At 45.5% G+C, this 16,033-nt stretch overlaps 1 protein-coding gene across 4 annotated transcripts in view; it reads left to right on the top strand.

Moving 5' to 3' along the window:
* mindy1 (MINDY lysine 48 deubiquitinase 1) overlaps positions 1-16,033 on the top strand; it is a 29,462-nt gene that overhangs the window by 3,247 nt on the left and 10,182 nt on the right. For 3 of the 4 annotated variants that reach the window (XM_046058830.1, XM_046058831.1, XM_046058829.1), the window contains 4 exons: positions 2,288-3,085; positions 4,945-5,190; positions 9,537-9,730; positions 10,593-10,650. In XM_046058830.1, coding sequence (XP_045914786.1) covers positions 2,749-3,085; positions 4,945-5,190; positions 9,537-9,730; positions 10,593-10,650 — 835 coding nt within the window. In that variant the 5' untranslated portion in view covers positions 2,288-2,748. Of the gene's footprint in view, positions 1-60; positions 85-2,287; positions 3,086-4,944; positions 5,191-9,536; positions 9,731-10,592; positions 10,651-16,033 lie in introns of those variants that run through there. The other variant, XM_046058832.1, reaches the window with a different exon arrangement.

Below are 16,033 nucleotides of genomic sequence, written 5' to 3'. Positions count from 1 at the left end.
CTGGAGTCAGCAGATATTTTCTCATAGAAATACCGTAAAAAGTGAACGTGGATCCTTCCAGCTGTGGCGTGACTTCAGTTAAAGGTGTGGCGAGGTCACCTGACGGCAGCAGTCTTACAACTGTAAAATAACATTTATTCCTTAACTCGAAAAGATCAAAAAGCGACTAATACGTTTTTACTAGTAAAACAACTAATTGCACATTTTTGTCATTAAAATCTATGCAGGTCAGATACCACCTATTAATTAGTTACTAGTAACTATTTCTATTTAACTAGTATTTATTATTTAGAGACTAGTGTTTATTAGTTTATTAGTACGAGTGACTATTCCAAAACATCCAAGTGACATTTTCATTCTTTCTAGTACATTTTTTTTGGGGGGGGGGGGCATTTATTACTGTAGGTACTCTAGTTAGACATGTAAAAGGGCTTGTAGCCAAGTTTCCATCCAGCTGTCATGCGAATTATAAACGCACCTTTGAAAGGTCGCAAAAAAGAAGGAAGAAAAAAAAAGAGTTTGCGAAATCTGTGCGTTTCCATCAGCTGGTTTGGAGCGAATAAACCAGGCTATGGTGAGCGTCGTTACGTCTGTTGTTGACGTTACACGTAGCTGTAATAAACAAGATGTCTGGGTTCCAAACCAGAAACAAAACCAGTCACATGAACCTGAGGGCCCCTGATCTGAGAGGAACAGAGAGGGGTCCTCAGGAATGTGTTTCAAGCTACCAGCCATGTCTCCGGTGTTCTGCAGAGTTCTGCACGCACCTCCAGATGATGCTTTTAAACGCTATAATGTCCTTCGTGGGGTTCATCAATGGTGATAAATGATTCGAAGTATTTATTCTATTAACGTTTAGAGTCGTTAATATTTTATTACACTCAGTAGAATCAGCATTCATTGAGATTCAGCGGAAATACGCGGCGATAATCCCGTTTGATCAGCGTGCAGAGCGAAGGATCTGAGAAGGACCTTAAAGAGGTGAACGCATCATTCAGCAGAACAGCTGATGAAGGCTTCCTGCCCTGATCTGCATCCTCCTCTTTGCTCAGCACATGTGAGCGTCACCTCAAGCGAGCGAAAACCTTTTTTGAAAAGGCTCCGTTCGATATCAATAATTATCACGATAAATGTGAAATCATTGTTTCAGATTTTTGCTTCTAGGTGAAAAGTGGAAGAGATCAGATGGTTAATTGCGTCGTTAAACTTGTCTTTACGGTCAGAACGTGACAAACAGAAGAACATTCAAAATGATTCTGATAAAATCTATTTTCAACAAATGGGATTAATAAATCTTTTTTCAGCTCCATTTCCTCAACAAAATAAATAATTCAGTAGAAAAATTAAGTGATTCAGATGAATTAAATCAAAAATTTATTGACCGTTTGTTATGTTGTTATTGAAGAAAATTAGAATGCGATAATTATCATTATTGTTTTGTTGCCCAGCCTTAATTACTAGTTCTTCTTCTTCCTCCTCCTCCGGGGGAGATTGCTGTGTTCCTTTTTAGTAATCAGAGGTTTTAAACGGAGCTGCACTTTCTCATTTCAGAGATCCGCCTTTTTCATTCTGTCAGCATCACGTTAACCTCTAGTGAATCGTTTTTATCTGTTCAGAATCGGCATCGCGATGCATCTAAAAATCAGCACACTCCAGGCAGGCGTAAGATGTTAGCATTCGTCGTGCTTCCTCCTGTAGAGATTAGTGTGTCACAGGTGTTGCACTGTGCCGACCCGGGTCTTTTTAACGGGCGCCTGTTCCCGATGCCCAGTCCTGGTTATTCCTAGTTTTCATGTTCCCTCGCACTCCAATGAAAACGCTCCCTTGGAGGACAAAGAAGTGACCCACGTGAAATTTAACGGCTTTTGCGGCGTCTCTACGGGGGAGTCCGGTGTGAGCCGCATGTCACGTGACTGAAAAGTATGAATTGTTCTAGAGGTGGTAGACCCGGGTCTGTACCTCAGGTGGTTTAGTTTGACTTTCTGTCAGGTTGTGTTCTGGTCCCGAAGATATTTAGTTTTAAATGTAGGCAGTGATGCATGCGGCTAATTAACAGCCAAAAGAAACAAGCTTTCCTGCTCAGCTTTTATCCAAAGCGACTTGCATTTGAGGAACAACATACAAGCATCAATAAAGTAGGAGATCTAGAAGAGGCGAGCCGGTAATGGGTGCATTGTGGGAAATGTAGTGTTTCTGGACTAGAGGTTCTAAAATCAGGAAACTTTAACAGCTTCAACTGGTTAATCTCAGGTGTCCTCTGACAGACGTCTTGTTTCTGTGTCCTCAGGTCTGACAGGAAGTCTGATGAGAGAAGACAAAGTCCTCCGTCCCTGTCGCTCCTGCTGACGGACAGCGAAGACTTTATCTGACAGGTGGTTACGACTTCCTGTCCGCTGGTGGAGAAGAAAAAGAAGAAGAAGAATCTTTTTTCAGTTGGTATTTGCGTCATGTTGAGGGGCTGAAACTATACGCCATGTTCAGTGTCAGATAGAAAGGTGCGTTTGATTTGTTGAACCTGAAACCTGAAACCTGTGCTGAAAAGACAAGAGATCATTGAGGTTCCCCTGGCGGCCATGTTGGAGCCTCAGCTGCTGCCTGCCGCCGCCGCCACAACTCCATCCTGAATCAGCGTTTCCTCAGTTCGCTGATTTATTTTCACGTGTAGTTTGTGTAAATAAGGAGTAAGTGTTTGTTCTGAGAAGCCGCCGGGCCTTGTCTCTTCAGCGTCGACTGATCCATCTGTCGGCCATGGCGGAGTCCAGCTCGCAGCCGGCTGCAGATCTGCTGATCGAACGCCACAAAGAGGAACCGTCTCTTCCCGCAGAAAGCATCTCCAAAGAACTGATCCTAACCGCGGCGCCGGAGGGGCCGGGGTTGGACGTCGGAGCCGAGGCCGCGAGAAGCAACGGAGACGCCGACAGTCCTCTTCCTGTCGAAGTCCTGAAGGAGGAGGCCACGCCCCCGGAGTCGTCGCTGTCGTCTGAAAACGGGACGGTAACTACCGTCACCATAGAAGAAGACACTCTGTCCGCTCTGTTAAGGCACATCAAGACTGAAGGGGGACAGGGCAGAGGAGGAGAACCAGGTAAGAGGCCAGACCAGGTCCAGGATCAACAAAGTTAATCTCACTTCAAACGACAAGCGACACCGTTTGAGGCGAGACTAACTTTTGAAAGGTGAAATCGCACAAAGGAAAAGTTAACTTCTGGAGTTCGTCCAGAACCTTTGGACACGCTCCCCCTCCACAAAGTTTCTGTAACCAGGGTAGTGGATCAGAGAAGCCCGGTCTCCCCAGCGGTGAGCACGTGCAGGACAAATAGCTCTTCAGCCTGTCGCTCGTTTGTTTCCACCGCGGTCTAAAGGCCGATACTACGAAGCGCGGTAACCGGCTTATCCAGGTAACTTCAGGTGTAACTTCCTGATCAACCCGCACTACACCTAATCATCTCTAAACTGCTCCGAGCAGCTTCTTCCACTGCGGCTGCAGTGAAGTTAACACCGACTCAACCGACCAACATCCGATCCACCGTCGTACCGTTTAACTCCAGTGTAGCGGTCAGAGTTTGTCACCAGGTTGAACTCCCTTCGTAGTGCGGGCCACAGGCAAACTAACCAGCGGACGGTGATCTTACTCTGACGCACTCCATACAGAGCGACGGACGGGCATCGTTATCTAGTTACGTCATCAGATTTAATGAGAATATAATAAAAAAACAATAATGAAGAAAAAACACGATTCGAGTTCATAACAAACTGGATAAAACCACCAAGTTCTCAAAAGAACGAGGAGAGCGACTTCGGCTCCCTGATGAAAACAGCAACTCCAGAGCCAGTGTTGAGCTGAACTCCATCAGCTGTTAGCTGTAAACACACCGCTGCACGCCGGCTCTAAATATAATGCAGACGTACGATCAGAGGCCGCCATCAGCGAGGCTTGTGCGAGTTATCTGGGAGTTGGTTGTGATTTATTGGAGAGGTGGAAAAGAGACGAGCAGCAGCAGCAAAACGCCCGAACTGTTCAACTTTAAGTGAGCAGCCTCTACTCGACCAATCAGAGATGCACCGCGAGGCGAGCCCCGCCCCCTTAAAGTACCGGTCTTTTTGGGTGTTATTCTAACTTTGGACAGTTAGAGCAGCTGTGTTCATGAGAGAGAGAGAAAAAAGGAGCGAGCGAGGAGGTGCGGCACGAATACATGCTCCTCAATCAAATATGATTTTAAATGCGCCTAATAAAAAAATCAACAAATCAACACGTGACTGTCAGCGTTGATAATTATCCAAGTTATAGGCTAATTATGGGAAACACTACTTTAACTAATATCTTATTGTTCTTAATGTTTCTTAACGCCGCCGGCTGAAAAGAAAAAATAAAGCCAGTAAATCTCGACTTTTAAACAGCTGTTTTTCTGCACATGTAGCCTGTTTATTATAAGAGCAGTTAGAAAACGTTAACGCCGCTCTCTCCCGACAAGCATCAGTGACTTTCTTTCTCTACGTTTCACGTTGCCGCTTCTGCAGACGCTTCATTAAATCAGATGCAGAAAGCTTTTTGCTGCTCGCACAGAGTTTACAGCAGACGACCGTGTTCTCTGCGTCTTACACTGTGACACAATAATGGCAGCAGCTACGTCCAGCTGTGGACAGAACGCCTCTCTCGCTCTATGCTGGGACATGGAGTCCTGCTGCTGTTACAGTGAACGTTAGACCAGGTAAATAACTGCAGATGGTTTAGTAACTGAAGCTCCTGTCGCTGCTGTGTCACTGGTTCCGGCTGGTTAACATTCAGGAAGTTCACGCTCTGCAGCTTTGTGCACACGCCTTCAGTCAGCCGTTGTTGTTCTGGGATGTGATTGGCTGCGGGCCAAAGTGTGATTCACCTGTTGGAGGCGGGTGTTACTGGTGTTTGGTGTCTGCAGGACTCTCTGACCTCTGATGTGTCTGCAGATCTGGACCTGGAGGAGAGCTCCTCTGTGGCGACGGCGGGCGGCTCGGACGACCAGCGGGAGTCCACGGACTCCGCGTCCTTCTCCATCCCGAGCCTGGAGCTGTCAGACGGGGTCACGGCCGCGGGAACCTCCCTGGACGTGGACGACGGCCTCTCCTCGTCCTACTCCGCTCTGGGCGCGGAGGGCTGCTCGCCGTCCACCGAGGTCCCGAGTCTGAAGGACGAGGAGACGCTGGAAGCTGCCGGTGAGACGTCCTCGCACCTCACAGCAGACGTGGTCACAGTTCAAAGTATCTGTTCGACCATCTGAAGTAAAAGTGTGTATTGTCACAGTACAAGTACTCACGTTGCAGTAAAATGTTCTCCACCTGATGTTCTTTATGTCCTGTTGGGTAGTTTAATCTGCAGCAATGCATCATGGTCTATAAGATCACCGTGTGTCCTGTGAGAACCTGGTATCTCACACAGTCAGAAGAACAGCCTGTTCCAGCTGATCTGAGGAGGTTTAAAGAGTTTATTCATCTGCAGGAGGAGGAGGAGGAGGAGGAGGAACTCTTCCTCCTGCAGGTTGTCAGTACCACCTGGAGATACGGGGTTTTCATTGTCAGACACATGCAGTGCAGTAAAAGTATAAAGTTACATAAAACAGAGGTACTCAAGGAAAGTACAAGTACCTCATATTTGTCCTCGATGGTGCAGACTGGGGCTGCAGCTAAAGATTATTTTAGTAATCGAGTGTTCTACAGATTATTCCAGCGATTCATCGAGTTATCGGATGCTCGGCGCCCCCGGTACCGGGATCAGCAGTGTAGCGTTACATCCCAAACTCACAGACTGACCAGTCGGAGAACAGCAGTTCTGTTTTACAGCGCTGCTGTTTCCTGTTGGCTTCAAATGATCCCGGACTTTGGACACTTCCTGTCTCCTCCTCCACTTTGTTGTCCTCACCGTCAGATCACATCGTCCTCACGTGTCCGCAGCTTGGGCGCTTTGTGCGACAGTAATAATCGTCCGTGTGCAACAGTGCGCTGTTTGTAGTTATCAGGTTTAAACTAAAGTGCAGTTTATACTTCTGCCGTCGCCTGACGTGCACCTCCTCAAAAATGTAACTACACATCGAGGCGACGCCTTTTACTTTAACTTTTACTAGCAGCCAAAACGGCGGCTGTAACACGGTGGATCGATATATTTGACCGTCACAACCCGAGTGAAATGACTCGTTTCGCTATCAGACGGTGATCCATTACCTCTGTAACATTTGAAAAGGCTACACCAGCATGTTTACAATTTTACTCCTCATTCACGTTAGCGGAGCGCTAAACTGGAAGTTAGCCTGCTCGGCCGGCAAAAGTCAACACAGTGGACGCTGTAGCGCTGCTGCCGACTAGCGTTTGGGGGCGTAATCGCAGAATGACGGGGACACCGACGCACAAGTATAAATGTCGTAGCTACGGGCGTAGCCTGCGGTGTAGCTACGCCTGGAGACCCTACAAAGGAGTATAAATCAAGCTTAAGCAACGAGTTATTCGTTTCAGCCCTAGTGAAGAATCAGCAGACACTTTATTTAACTATTGAATCTCTCTGACAGCAACATTTAAACCGAACTTGTGTTTTTCTAAATGTTTGTATTTGTTGGTTTTAAAGACAGAAGGACTGATGTTCTGCATGTTTATAGTTCTTGGACCTTAAAGACACTCAGAGCAGAAACAGAACCGTTTGTTTTTCACCTGCACGGACAGTTTGTGGAGCTGAAATACTTGAATACTCGATTAATCGATAAGCCGATCGATTAATTCTAATCAGCTGTGCAGCAACTTCTGGAGTACTTTCGAAGTTTTATATCCTCGTGAGCTTAGGGCCAAAAATGTTATCACGATAAAAAGTTTCATATCTTTTGATAATTATCACGATAAATATCAAATCGTTATTTTTAAAGACTGATTTCTGCTCCCGAGTAAAAGTTGAAGAAACCTGATGGTTAATTGTGCTTTAAACTCGTCTTTATGGTCAAACTCTTCACAAATCTGAGGCAGAACATTCAAAACAATTATTTACATTTATTCATTTAGCTGAAGCTTTTATCCAAAGCGACTTACAATCTTTGTCAACAAATATGCACGAGGAAAATTAAGTAAAATCTTTTTTCTCAACACAATAAACATCTTAATAAAAAAATAATAAGCCAAGCCAGCCATAGGATGTGCAGTGGGGTCCAGATATTATACAGCACATGTGAGTATATTAAAAACATATAGAGTCGCTGAATAAATGTCAGGAATGCACTGCGTTGGGTACGTATGCAGAGTATGAATATGTACATTATTAAAGAGTTGCGTTAAAGTACTGTGAGCAGTGCAGTACGACAGACTGCAGTGTTAGATTAAAGGAGTGAAGTGTCGTTCATATGAACTGTAACTCGTCGTGATGAACTCTGATCCACTTTGTGTTTCCTGCTGTTGTGATTCAGTCTGCAGCTGCTGTTTATTTTCATTTCTCTGTTAATCTGCAGATTATTTCTGTGATTAAACAAACAACGTCTGAGTCCAAGGTGACGTCTTTCAAAACATTCAGTTAACAGTAACGGTCTTTCCACTGGAGAGGTTGGTAACAAATGATATGTCCAGTAGTTTAATTGATACGTACATATACACAGCTCCTTTTCTAACACGAGGGTGGCGATGGCGCAGTGGATAAGACGCATGTCTTTGGTGTGAAAAACCCGGGTTCAATCCCCCACTGCGTCCCTGAGCAAGAGACTTAACCCCTCGTTGCTCCAGAGGCGTGCGACCTCTGACATAAATAGCAATGGTCAGATAAATGAATAAATGTAACACTTTGTGTCAAATAACTGAACTGACCTGAGATGGATAATTTAAGATAGGAGGATAGAAATGCTGCCGTCATCTGTTAAGCAGGGGGTGAAATATATAACCCACATGAATGAAATCAAGTCATTTTGAGGCAGAAAGAACCTTAAAGGCTGCAGTCAAGCTAAATAATGTGGTGTCAAAAGGATAATTGAACATAGGACTACCAAATATATATTTCATCTACAACAACAAGCTAATATTAGAACTGCAAGCAGTTGTAAGCGGGGTCCGAGCACCCCGCCGTGGCTTCGGGGGCCCGCGGTGAATAAACGACCAGAGTTTGAAATAAAAGGGACTTGCGGTTACGGAGATATAAAATGAATGAATGTCTATGGGAGTGTTATTTGATATACGATTAACAGCGCCACCTAGAGGCCGATTGACACCACATTTCATACAGGCCCTCGGGAGGGTTTGCCACATAAGTTCCCCAAGTTTGGTGTACATCGGCCATCCCTGAGCTAGGATGCAGCATCACTTCCTGTTTTTAGCGTTCGGCGTAAACATTTGTTAGCTTATAAATCGAACAGTTTTTTGCGGATCAATCCGGGGAGCTCTGATTTTTTATCAGCTTGGTCCGGAGATGGTCCGCGCCACGTTTGGTGCCGATCGGACTTGTGGTTTGGGAGGAGTTTAATTAAAATAGGTTGTTCAGTCTTTGCGATTTAGTGAAAGGAAAAAGAGGCGTGTCTTATACCATCCGAATCAGCAGTTTCTAAAAGTAAGTTTATGCATGTGCGATGTAGTGGCGCTTAGTTATGAGGCAAAATGTCCTTTGGTTCAAAATGCCATTCAATTGGCAAATTTGGTGTCAGTCGGACTTGTGGCTGTGGAGATATAAAATGCATGTAAGTCAATGGGATTTTTTCTTTTTTTATGTCTTTGATCTGCAATAATGGCGCCACCTATGGGCATATTGGAGTCAACTTTGGTGCCCGGGGTCAGGAGACCATCCTGGTCGGCATTGATAAATCACTGTGTGGGAAACGCTGAGTAAATTGTGACAAAACAAAACAGCAGCTCAAACTCCAAAATCTGTTTAACAAAGCTCCGGAGTTCTATTTACTGTAATTCAGCCGTGACTCGTCTTTACGAGCACCGCTGACTCATTTCTCCTAACGTGTCCAGGCTCGTACCTGATTGGTCTGAAGCAAGAGGAGCAGACGGTGGCGAGCAGGGCGGAGTGTTTCCACAGAGCTGAATCACAGAATCAGGGTGATTAAATGAGAAAATTACAGGAAGGAGAAAGAAAAACCGATTCTGGCTGATCGTGGTGCTTCTGAAGACGCGAGGACGTGCGGTTAACGACCTGCTGTTTGTTGTTTTCTTTTCCTGGGATTATAAAAATAACGTCTCATTATTTTGGGCTGGAAAATATGTTGAGATCCTCAAAACAATCCTGCAGTCAAAGCAGGTTTCATTTGCGCTCAGTAAAACACATTTGCTACGTCACAAAAAAAGAAAACCCCACAATTTTAAAAACGTCCGTGTTGCATTCAGGGACACTCGGACGTCGATCGAGTGACCAAGATCACATTATCCTCTCAGTGTTCCTCTTTACTTGTGTGGTTTTCTGAGCTCATCACTGGTGTTATTAGTAAGAAAGATACATTTTCCTGATGTAGTATTTTTACTGTGTGGTATTAGTACTTTCACTGCAGTAAAGGATACTTCCTCCTCCACTGCTCTGTATCTCTGTGTGACTGTCCTCTTGTCCACAGGTGGCGCTGCTGCTCCTCCTCCCGCCGCTCCTCCTGCTGCCGCCGCTGTTTCGGAGGCCGGGCCGTCCATGCCGGCGTATTACCTGGTGAAGTGGATCACCTGGAAGGAGAAGAAGACGCCCATCATCACTCAGAGTGAGAACGGACCCTGCCCCCTGCTGGCCATCATGAACACGCTCTTTCTCCGCTGGAAGGTAAAAACACACGGGGCCGCTCATGCAGCCGGCGCAAAGCGCGGCGCAAGTGTCACTGCTAGTTTCCGACCGAGTGTCCTTCTCACCATATTTCTGTCATCAGCTGCTGTTGTTTTCCTCGGCCGACCTGTTGTCCACATTGTTGTGCTCAATGTTTGTCCAACGGCTCTGGTCCATTTTCCTTCTTTCCTCAGCTTGACAGCGGCTTGCTTTTCTCCCACAGACAGCTCTCTGCTCTTCGTGTTGTTATCTAGTTTAAACCAACTAAAACACAAAATCACACTGTGTTTCACATGATTTGCTGTAATGTTGCGTACGTAAACGTCATAGTTTATGTAAGACAGCTGCTTTTCACAGGAAATCTGACCTTCACATAGAGAACTGTTGGCCCGTACAGGACCAGAGAAAGTTGTGAATGCCTCAGTCTTTAGGTGGCGTTACAACCTGATGACATATAGGCAATAAATATCTTATAAATATATTTACATTCCTTTTAAAAACTAAAAAATGTCCCTTTTAAAGGTGTTCGGCTGATTTAATCGGTTACAGCTCAAAGTGGCGCCGCAGTCTTAAAATATGTTGAAAAGGTGAATTTTACTCCCTGTGTGTACCCTGCATACAGGATCTCTGGATAATTACTAAGCATTTAATTTGAGCATTAAAATGCAAAAGAAACATCTCGTAATTAACTTAAATGACTAGTTTGCATCCCTAATTTATGTCCAGACATTTCGGATCTCTGTGGGGATGAGATCCAGAGGGGGGGGGGCTGTGACGCTGAAGGCTCCGGAAGTACTTTTACTTTTGGAAGTATGCGTTGATGTTAGTACTTTGTAGTAACTCTTTGTGTTGGTGTTTTCAGGCCAAACTTCCGGCTCAGACTGAAGTCGTCACCACCGAGGACCTGATGGCTCACCTGGGTAAGATCTCACTCTGTCAGCCAATCGGCTGCTGAGTTTACCTGAACGAGTTTATCTGAGAGGAGGCGCTGGGTGTTATAAAGCAAATACAGTCCCCTTTCGTAGTATTTCTGAAGTTTCACAAGACATCATCCAGATGTCTCTTGATTTAACCTCCTCCCAGCGGCCTGCAGCTCTGGCTCTGTGCACACAGCTGCTGTTTTAACTTCATGCTCATACGATCCACCGTCTGAAATTAAGTCCTCGTGACTCGACCAGCGCAAACCATTTCAAGATACGCTCTCCACAGCGGGTCCAATCGGCGCCTCTGTCAGACCAGCCGGGACATCAAAAGTGAGGCGACTCCCCTGTGAAGCCTCACAGTAACTTAATCCAGCCAGCGATTATAATCCAACAGAAACGTTGTCAAAGGTCCAGACGATCCAATCCACATGATTCCATCAGTAAATCCTCAGGGACGGCTGCCGCACCGCTTCAGATTCACCGGCAGACGCGGCTCGTTTGTCTTTATAACCGGAATAACTCTGATCTGAATGTAAACAGCTACGACAGCTTGTATTCAGATTAGCGGCTGAACTCTGACCTTTCCGCTGACGGCTGATCCGAGCCAATAGGAGCTCACGTGTCCCTTTCACAGCCTACAGCGGCCAACGAGAGCCGGCGCTGTGAGGAAGGGCCGGCCCCCGTTATTTCCCGGGTAGGCCGAGCCAATAGAGCCGATGACTGGCGCTTCCTGTAGCCAATAAGATTCTGCAAATAACGACATCCAGCTTTAAGGAGGAAGTTCATGATCTACCAGCAGAAACACACGTCTGCGTGGAGCTGCCTGCTGATACGGAGCGACGCAGCAGCCGCCGCCCGCCGCCAGGGGGCGGGGCTGATTTAGAAAAAACACGCTGAGACAGACGCTCAGAAAAACCTGCGGACAGCAGACATTTTTCATGGTGTTGGTGTGAAGTTTAAACTTGTTCTAGGTAAAGATTTCTGCTGCGGCCCTGCAGTGTTTCCCAGCTGTAGCTATCTGCAGGCATTTGTTAGCAAACATTTTCAATCTATCAGTTTCAGTGTGTTTAAACTGATATTAATCAGTTCCAGTGTGTTTAAACTGATATTAATCAGTTACAGAGTTTCTTTCAGAGAAGCCCAAAACAAGAAAGATGCTCCAGATGGGTCAAGAACTAGATTCAGTTTACTGTGGATCTGCCTGAAGAGGCGTTTTGCCTGAATGTTACAGGGATGTGAAGAGGTTTTAAACTGAACTCTGTGTTTAGTAATAAAGGTGACAAATCTACTAACATCCAGAAATGCGTTAATTCCCAGTGAGTTCCCTTTACCTTCAATGTTTGTTTTGAACATTTAACTTTCTGTTGGATGGATTAGAAGGACATATTTTCATGGTTGAACTGTATGCAGCGCTCAAAGCATGATGGGAGCTGTAGTACAGAAGTAAGACGGACAAGCGCAAACAACCAGATCCCTGAAAAGGAACCTCGATTTGTTAGAAATCGTTTTATTTTTCCTCCTGTCTCCTGTGCTGTCTCTCTCTCTGCAGAGTCAAAACAGTTTCCAGGTTTCCAGAGTTTGCTTCAGGACAACGACACAGCGCGCCTGGGCCTGGACTTTCAGAGGTTGTTACGCATCAACCACATGTTGTACATCGCTGCCAGGTCAGTAAACACACACACACACACACTGACATCTCATCCAGAGGTTTTAGGTTTAGTCTGCCTGCATCAGGAAGGCGGGGCTTTCTGTCTAGAGCTGCCATTTAATGTTCAGCAATCACACAGAAATCCATTGTAGAGACATAAACACATCAAAGTAGCACAAAATAGACAATAATTCAGTGAAGCTACAGGTCTTGTTTAGCAAATTGTGAGAAATATTAACTAAATGGTGCAAGAAAACTCTCGAGTCCCTTGAAATCCATCATTAGGACTTCCTTCTCACTTCAGTTTAAGGGCTGTAAATACACTTCCCAGTGGTTTTTGTGTTTTTCTGGGAGGTTATTTTAACTGAAGATCAGCTACGTTTGTCAGTCCGTCCTCTTGCTCTGCCTGTAATGAAGCTCATCCCTTCTTCTTCGGGTTGTTAGGAGGCATTCTGGGAAACTTACTAAAATGACTAAGTGCAGTAGGAATAGATTAAGCCTCCACACACATGGAACAGCAGATTTATTCTAATCTATTTAATCTTCTCCGGGGTGAATTTGCATGCTGAGCGCTGACTCTGTGCTTTGAACTCTTCAGGGATCATGTGTTTGCAGTGAACCTGACCACAGCTTCAGAGGAGTTCGTACCCCAGCTGGTGAGTACTCTCATATGATAAAGTGTTTGTTGCTTCTGGAGAACACAAACATTTCAGATTACAGCTCCAGGTTTGAAGATACAAACTCTTAGCGGTGCTAAATGTTGTCAACCTCGAACGCAGGTTTTTAATCAGCTGTAGCTAGCTCGCTAATTAACATTAACTCTGTGAGCTGGTAGACTGTATGAGGGGGCGTGGCCGCTGTGACGTCACCAGTTTGGTTTGTGGGCTCGAGTTTGACATTTTGGCCGTCGCTATCTTGTTTTATTGGAACCAGACGTGACCATATTTGGGTGAGAGGGTGCAGCTAGCTAGCTTTGTTAGCAAGGTGCATCACGTTAACAGTGATATTAATTTTAGCCAGTGACAAACAGGCTTAAAAAAAAAAGTAGCCTACTTACCTGAAAAATGAACAGCAGAATTTTCAGCGGCGCTGGTTAAATGTAAGCAGAGCAGCGGATACGAGTCGCCTCTATCTTGATTGACAGGTCGCTGGCTTGTCAGTCAGCTTGTAGCCCCGCCCTAAAGCCTCCCCTGCTTCCTGGTCTCTGTTCCTCTAAATGGGACCATAATTTACTAAATGAACATCATGCTGTGTTGAAGAAGACTTGAAACTAGCGACTGAGACCATAAACTCATCAGGAAAGTGTTTACTGAGGGAATAAATCAGCTGACAAGTAGAAACATTTTCTCACAGACTTCTATACAATCACACTTCTTTCTGCAGCCGCTGGAGTCGCCCCCTGCTGGCTGCTGGAGAGGACGCAGGTTTAAGGTGCTTCAGCACTGGCTTCACTTTTCAGGTTCACGCTTGTTGAAAACTTTATCTCAAGCTGACTTCCATGAAAATCTGATTGCGGGTAAATATCACCACATACCTGATGTTAACTACCAGGGTCTCCTTTCACATTGTCACACTGTTTTCACATATCGTTTCATACATTATTATTATAAAAATATAGATTCTTTAAAGAGTAACTACACCCAGGCTTAAAACCTTGCTGCGATGCCACCTAGTGTTTGCTGCAGGCGCTGCACTTCACGTTGCACAGTACAATAGACCAAACCCACAGAGGCCAGCACAGACTCTTCTGTCATAATAAGACATAATAGCACTGAATCAACATCACAGAGGCTCGTCTGTGCCGCAGCTCCGCGCTGTGATTTAGTCTTACATAAGAACCTTTCCCTCAGAGCGTCGAGAACAGCATCAGACCTGACGGCTGACAAAGCAGCAAAAGATCCTTTTTAGTTTTTGCTCAATAGACGCAGTAAATATCAGAACAGCAGCTCGTAACGTACGAGGCAGCACAAAGGACGCGCTTCCTTTGATCCCCACGCCGCCTCCTCATCAAAGAGAAGAGGTTACAGGGTGGCTCCTGGCTGTAATGGGCCTCCCGGTGCATTGTGGGATGGCCTACAGCAGCTCTTTGATGTGAGCTGTTACACTCGTTATCAGTGATCCGACCTCAGCAGCACGACCACGAACACATCACGTCCTGCATCGCCGTTTGTTCGCTCCCCGGCTGTCTATTTTTCTCTCCAAAGGAAAGTTTTATAGTTTCCATTTCGAACTCGTGTTCTCATCAGGTTTATAACGTTTTCACCTGTTCAACATCCAAACCGAGAGTTCCACAGCTTTTCACATAATGTTCCTGCATGTCAGAGGGAACGGCGTGCCTCGTTCACCTCATGTGGGATGGATGGTAGAAATGGGATCACTGGACATCTCAGGACGTTTGTATTATTGCAGCGTTGGCCGTGTGAGGGTTAAAAATATTGTGCATTGACAATCCAACTCTACGTCCTTTAAATATGGGTTTAATTGCATCAAATGACTGATGTGAGGGGTCCTTTTTTTTCTCCAGGTGCTTCCATATTATGTTATTAAAGGGACCTATTATGCTTTTTCATATTTGCTGGCATTTCTATAATGTTACAATGTCGGATATTCCTGTTAAACACGGCCAAAGCTTCATATAATGAGGTTAAGTATTTAAAAGAAATCCAAATATCTCCCTGTTCTGAACGCTCTGTTGTAAACAGTTTTTTCTACTAACGGCTCGGTGTGATGTCATTCTGGGCTGGATTTCCATATATGGTCATTTGCTCCAGGCAGAGAATGCTGGCCACGCCCACAAATGAACATGCAAGCCCATCCCTGGTAAACACATAAGACAACGGCCAATCAGAAGACAGTGGGCTTTGGAGGGGGGGCTTAAAGAGACAGGAGCATCTACAGCTTGTTTCAGACAGAGGCTGAAGTGAAGGCCTGCATGAAGAGTCAGTATAAGATAGAAAATTAAATCATGCAAAGCTGCCATACAAGAGTCACAGAACTATATAGGACTGGAAATGCAGTATAATAGGTCTCCTTTAAGTGTGTGGTGAGATATATGCGAGCTTTCGTGACAGTCCACTTTTCCCATCCGTAAATGCAACATGGATGTGTATATGAGCACCATTTACCAGTCAGAACTGGTAACAGTAACTCCCACATGCCATAATCGCAGCTTGAATGGCCTGTTGACGCGAAACAGTTTGTGAGAAAAATCTATTCAATCAATTCAATGGAATCGCCACGATCAGCGTCTCTTTCTCTTTGACTTCGGTGACCTCGAGCAGAAAATCATCTCAGCATGCTGACCATTGAGGGAACAAAATGGACGAAGCTGTTATAGCTTATTAGCTGTATTGAACCATCAGCTTTTATATAACTCTGCTCTGCTGTCCAAGGTGGGTGAAAGTCAAGAGCAGCTGGAGCCTGGTTGAAGATGGAACTGAAGACGCCTTTTGGATAAGGGGCAAAATGTCTTAGAGTGTCTTCAGCCAAGTCCAGTTTCCCTTGATTAAACCCTCCTTGGATCACTATGACCTGGATGACTCTGGACGTCTGCTCTGCTGGAGTAAGCGGCAACCTCCGACTCTCACGAGTGAAGCCAGTGCGGAAGAGCCTTAAACCTGCGTCCTCTCTAGCAGCCAGCAGGGGGCGCCTTAAACCTGCGTCCTCTCTAGCAGCCAGCAGGGGGCGCCTTAAACCTGCGTCCTCTCTAGCGGCCAGCAGGGGGCGCCTTAA

Source organism: Micropterus dolomieu, linkage group LG09 (genome assembly GCF_021292245.1).
Source record: "Micropterus dolomieu isolate WLL.071019.BEF.003 ecotype Adirondacks linkage group LG09, ASM2129224v1, whole genome shotgun sequence".
NCBI classification, from domain to species: Eukaryota; Metazoa; Chordata; class Actinopteri; order Centrarchiformes; family Centrarchidae; genus Micropterus; species Micropterus dolomieu.
The sequence above is the reverse complement of the archived record's forward strand: the minus strand, read 5'-3'. Positions and strand labels throughout refer to the sequence as shown.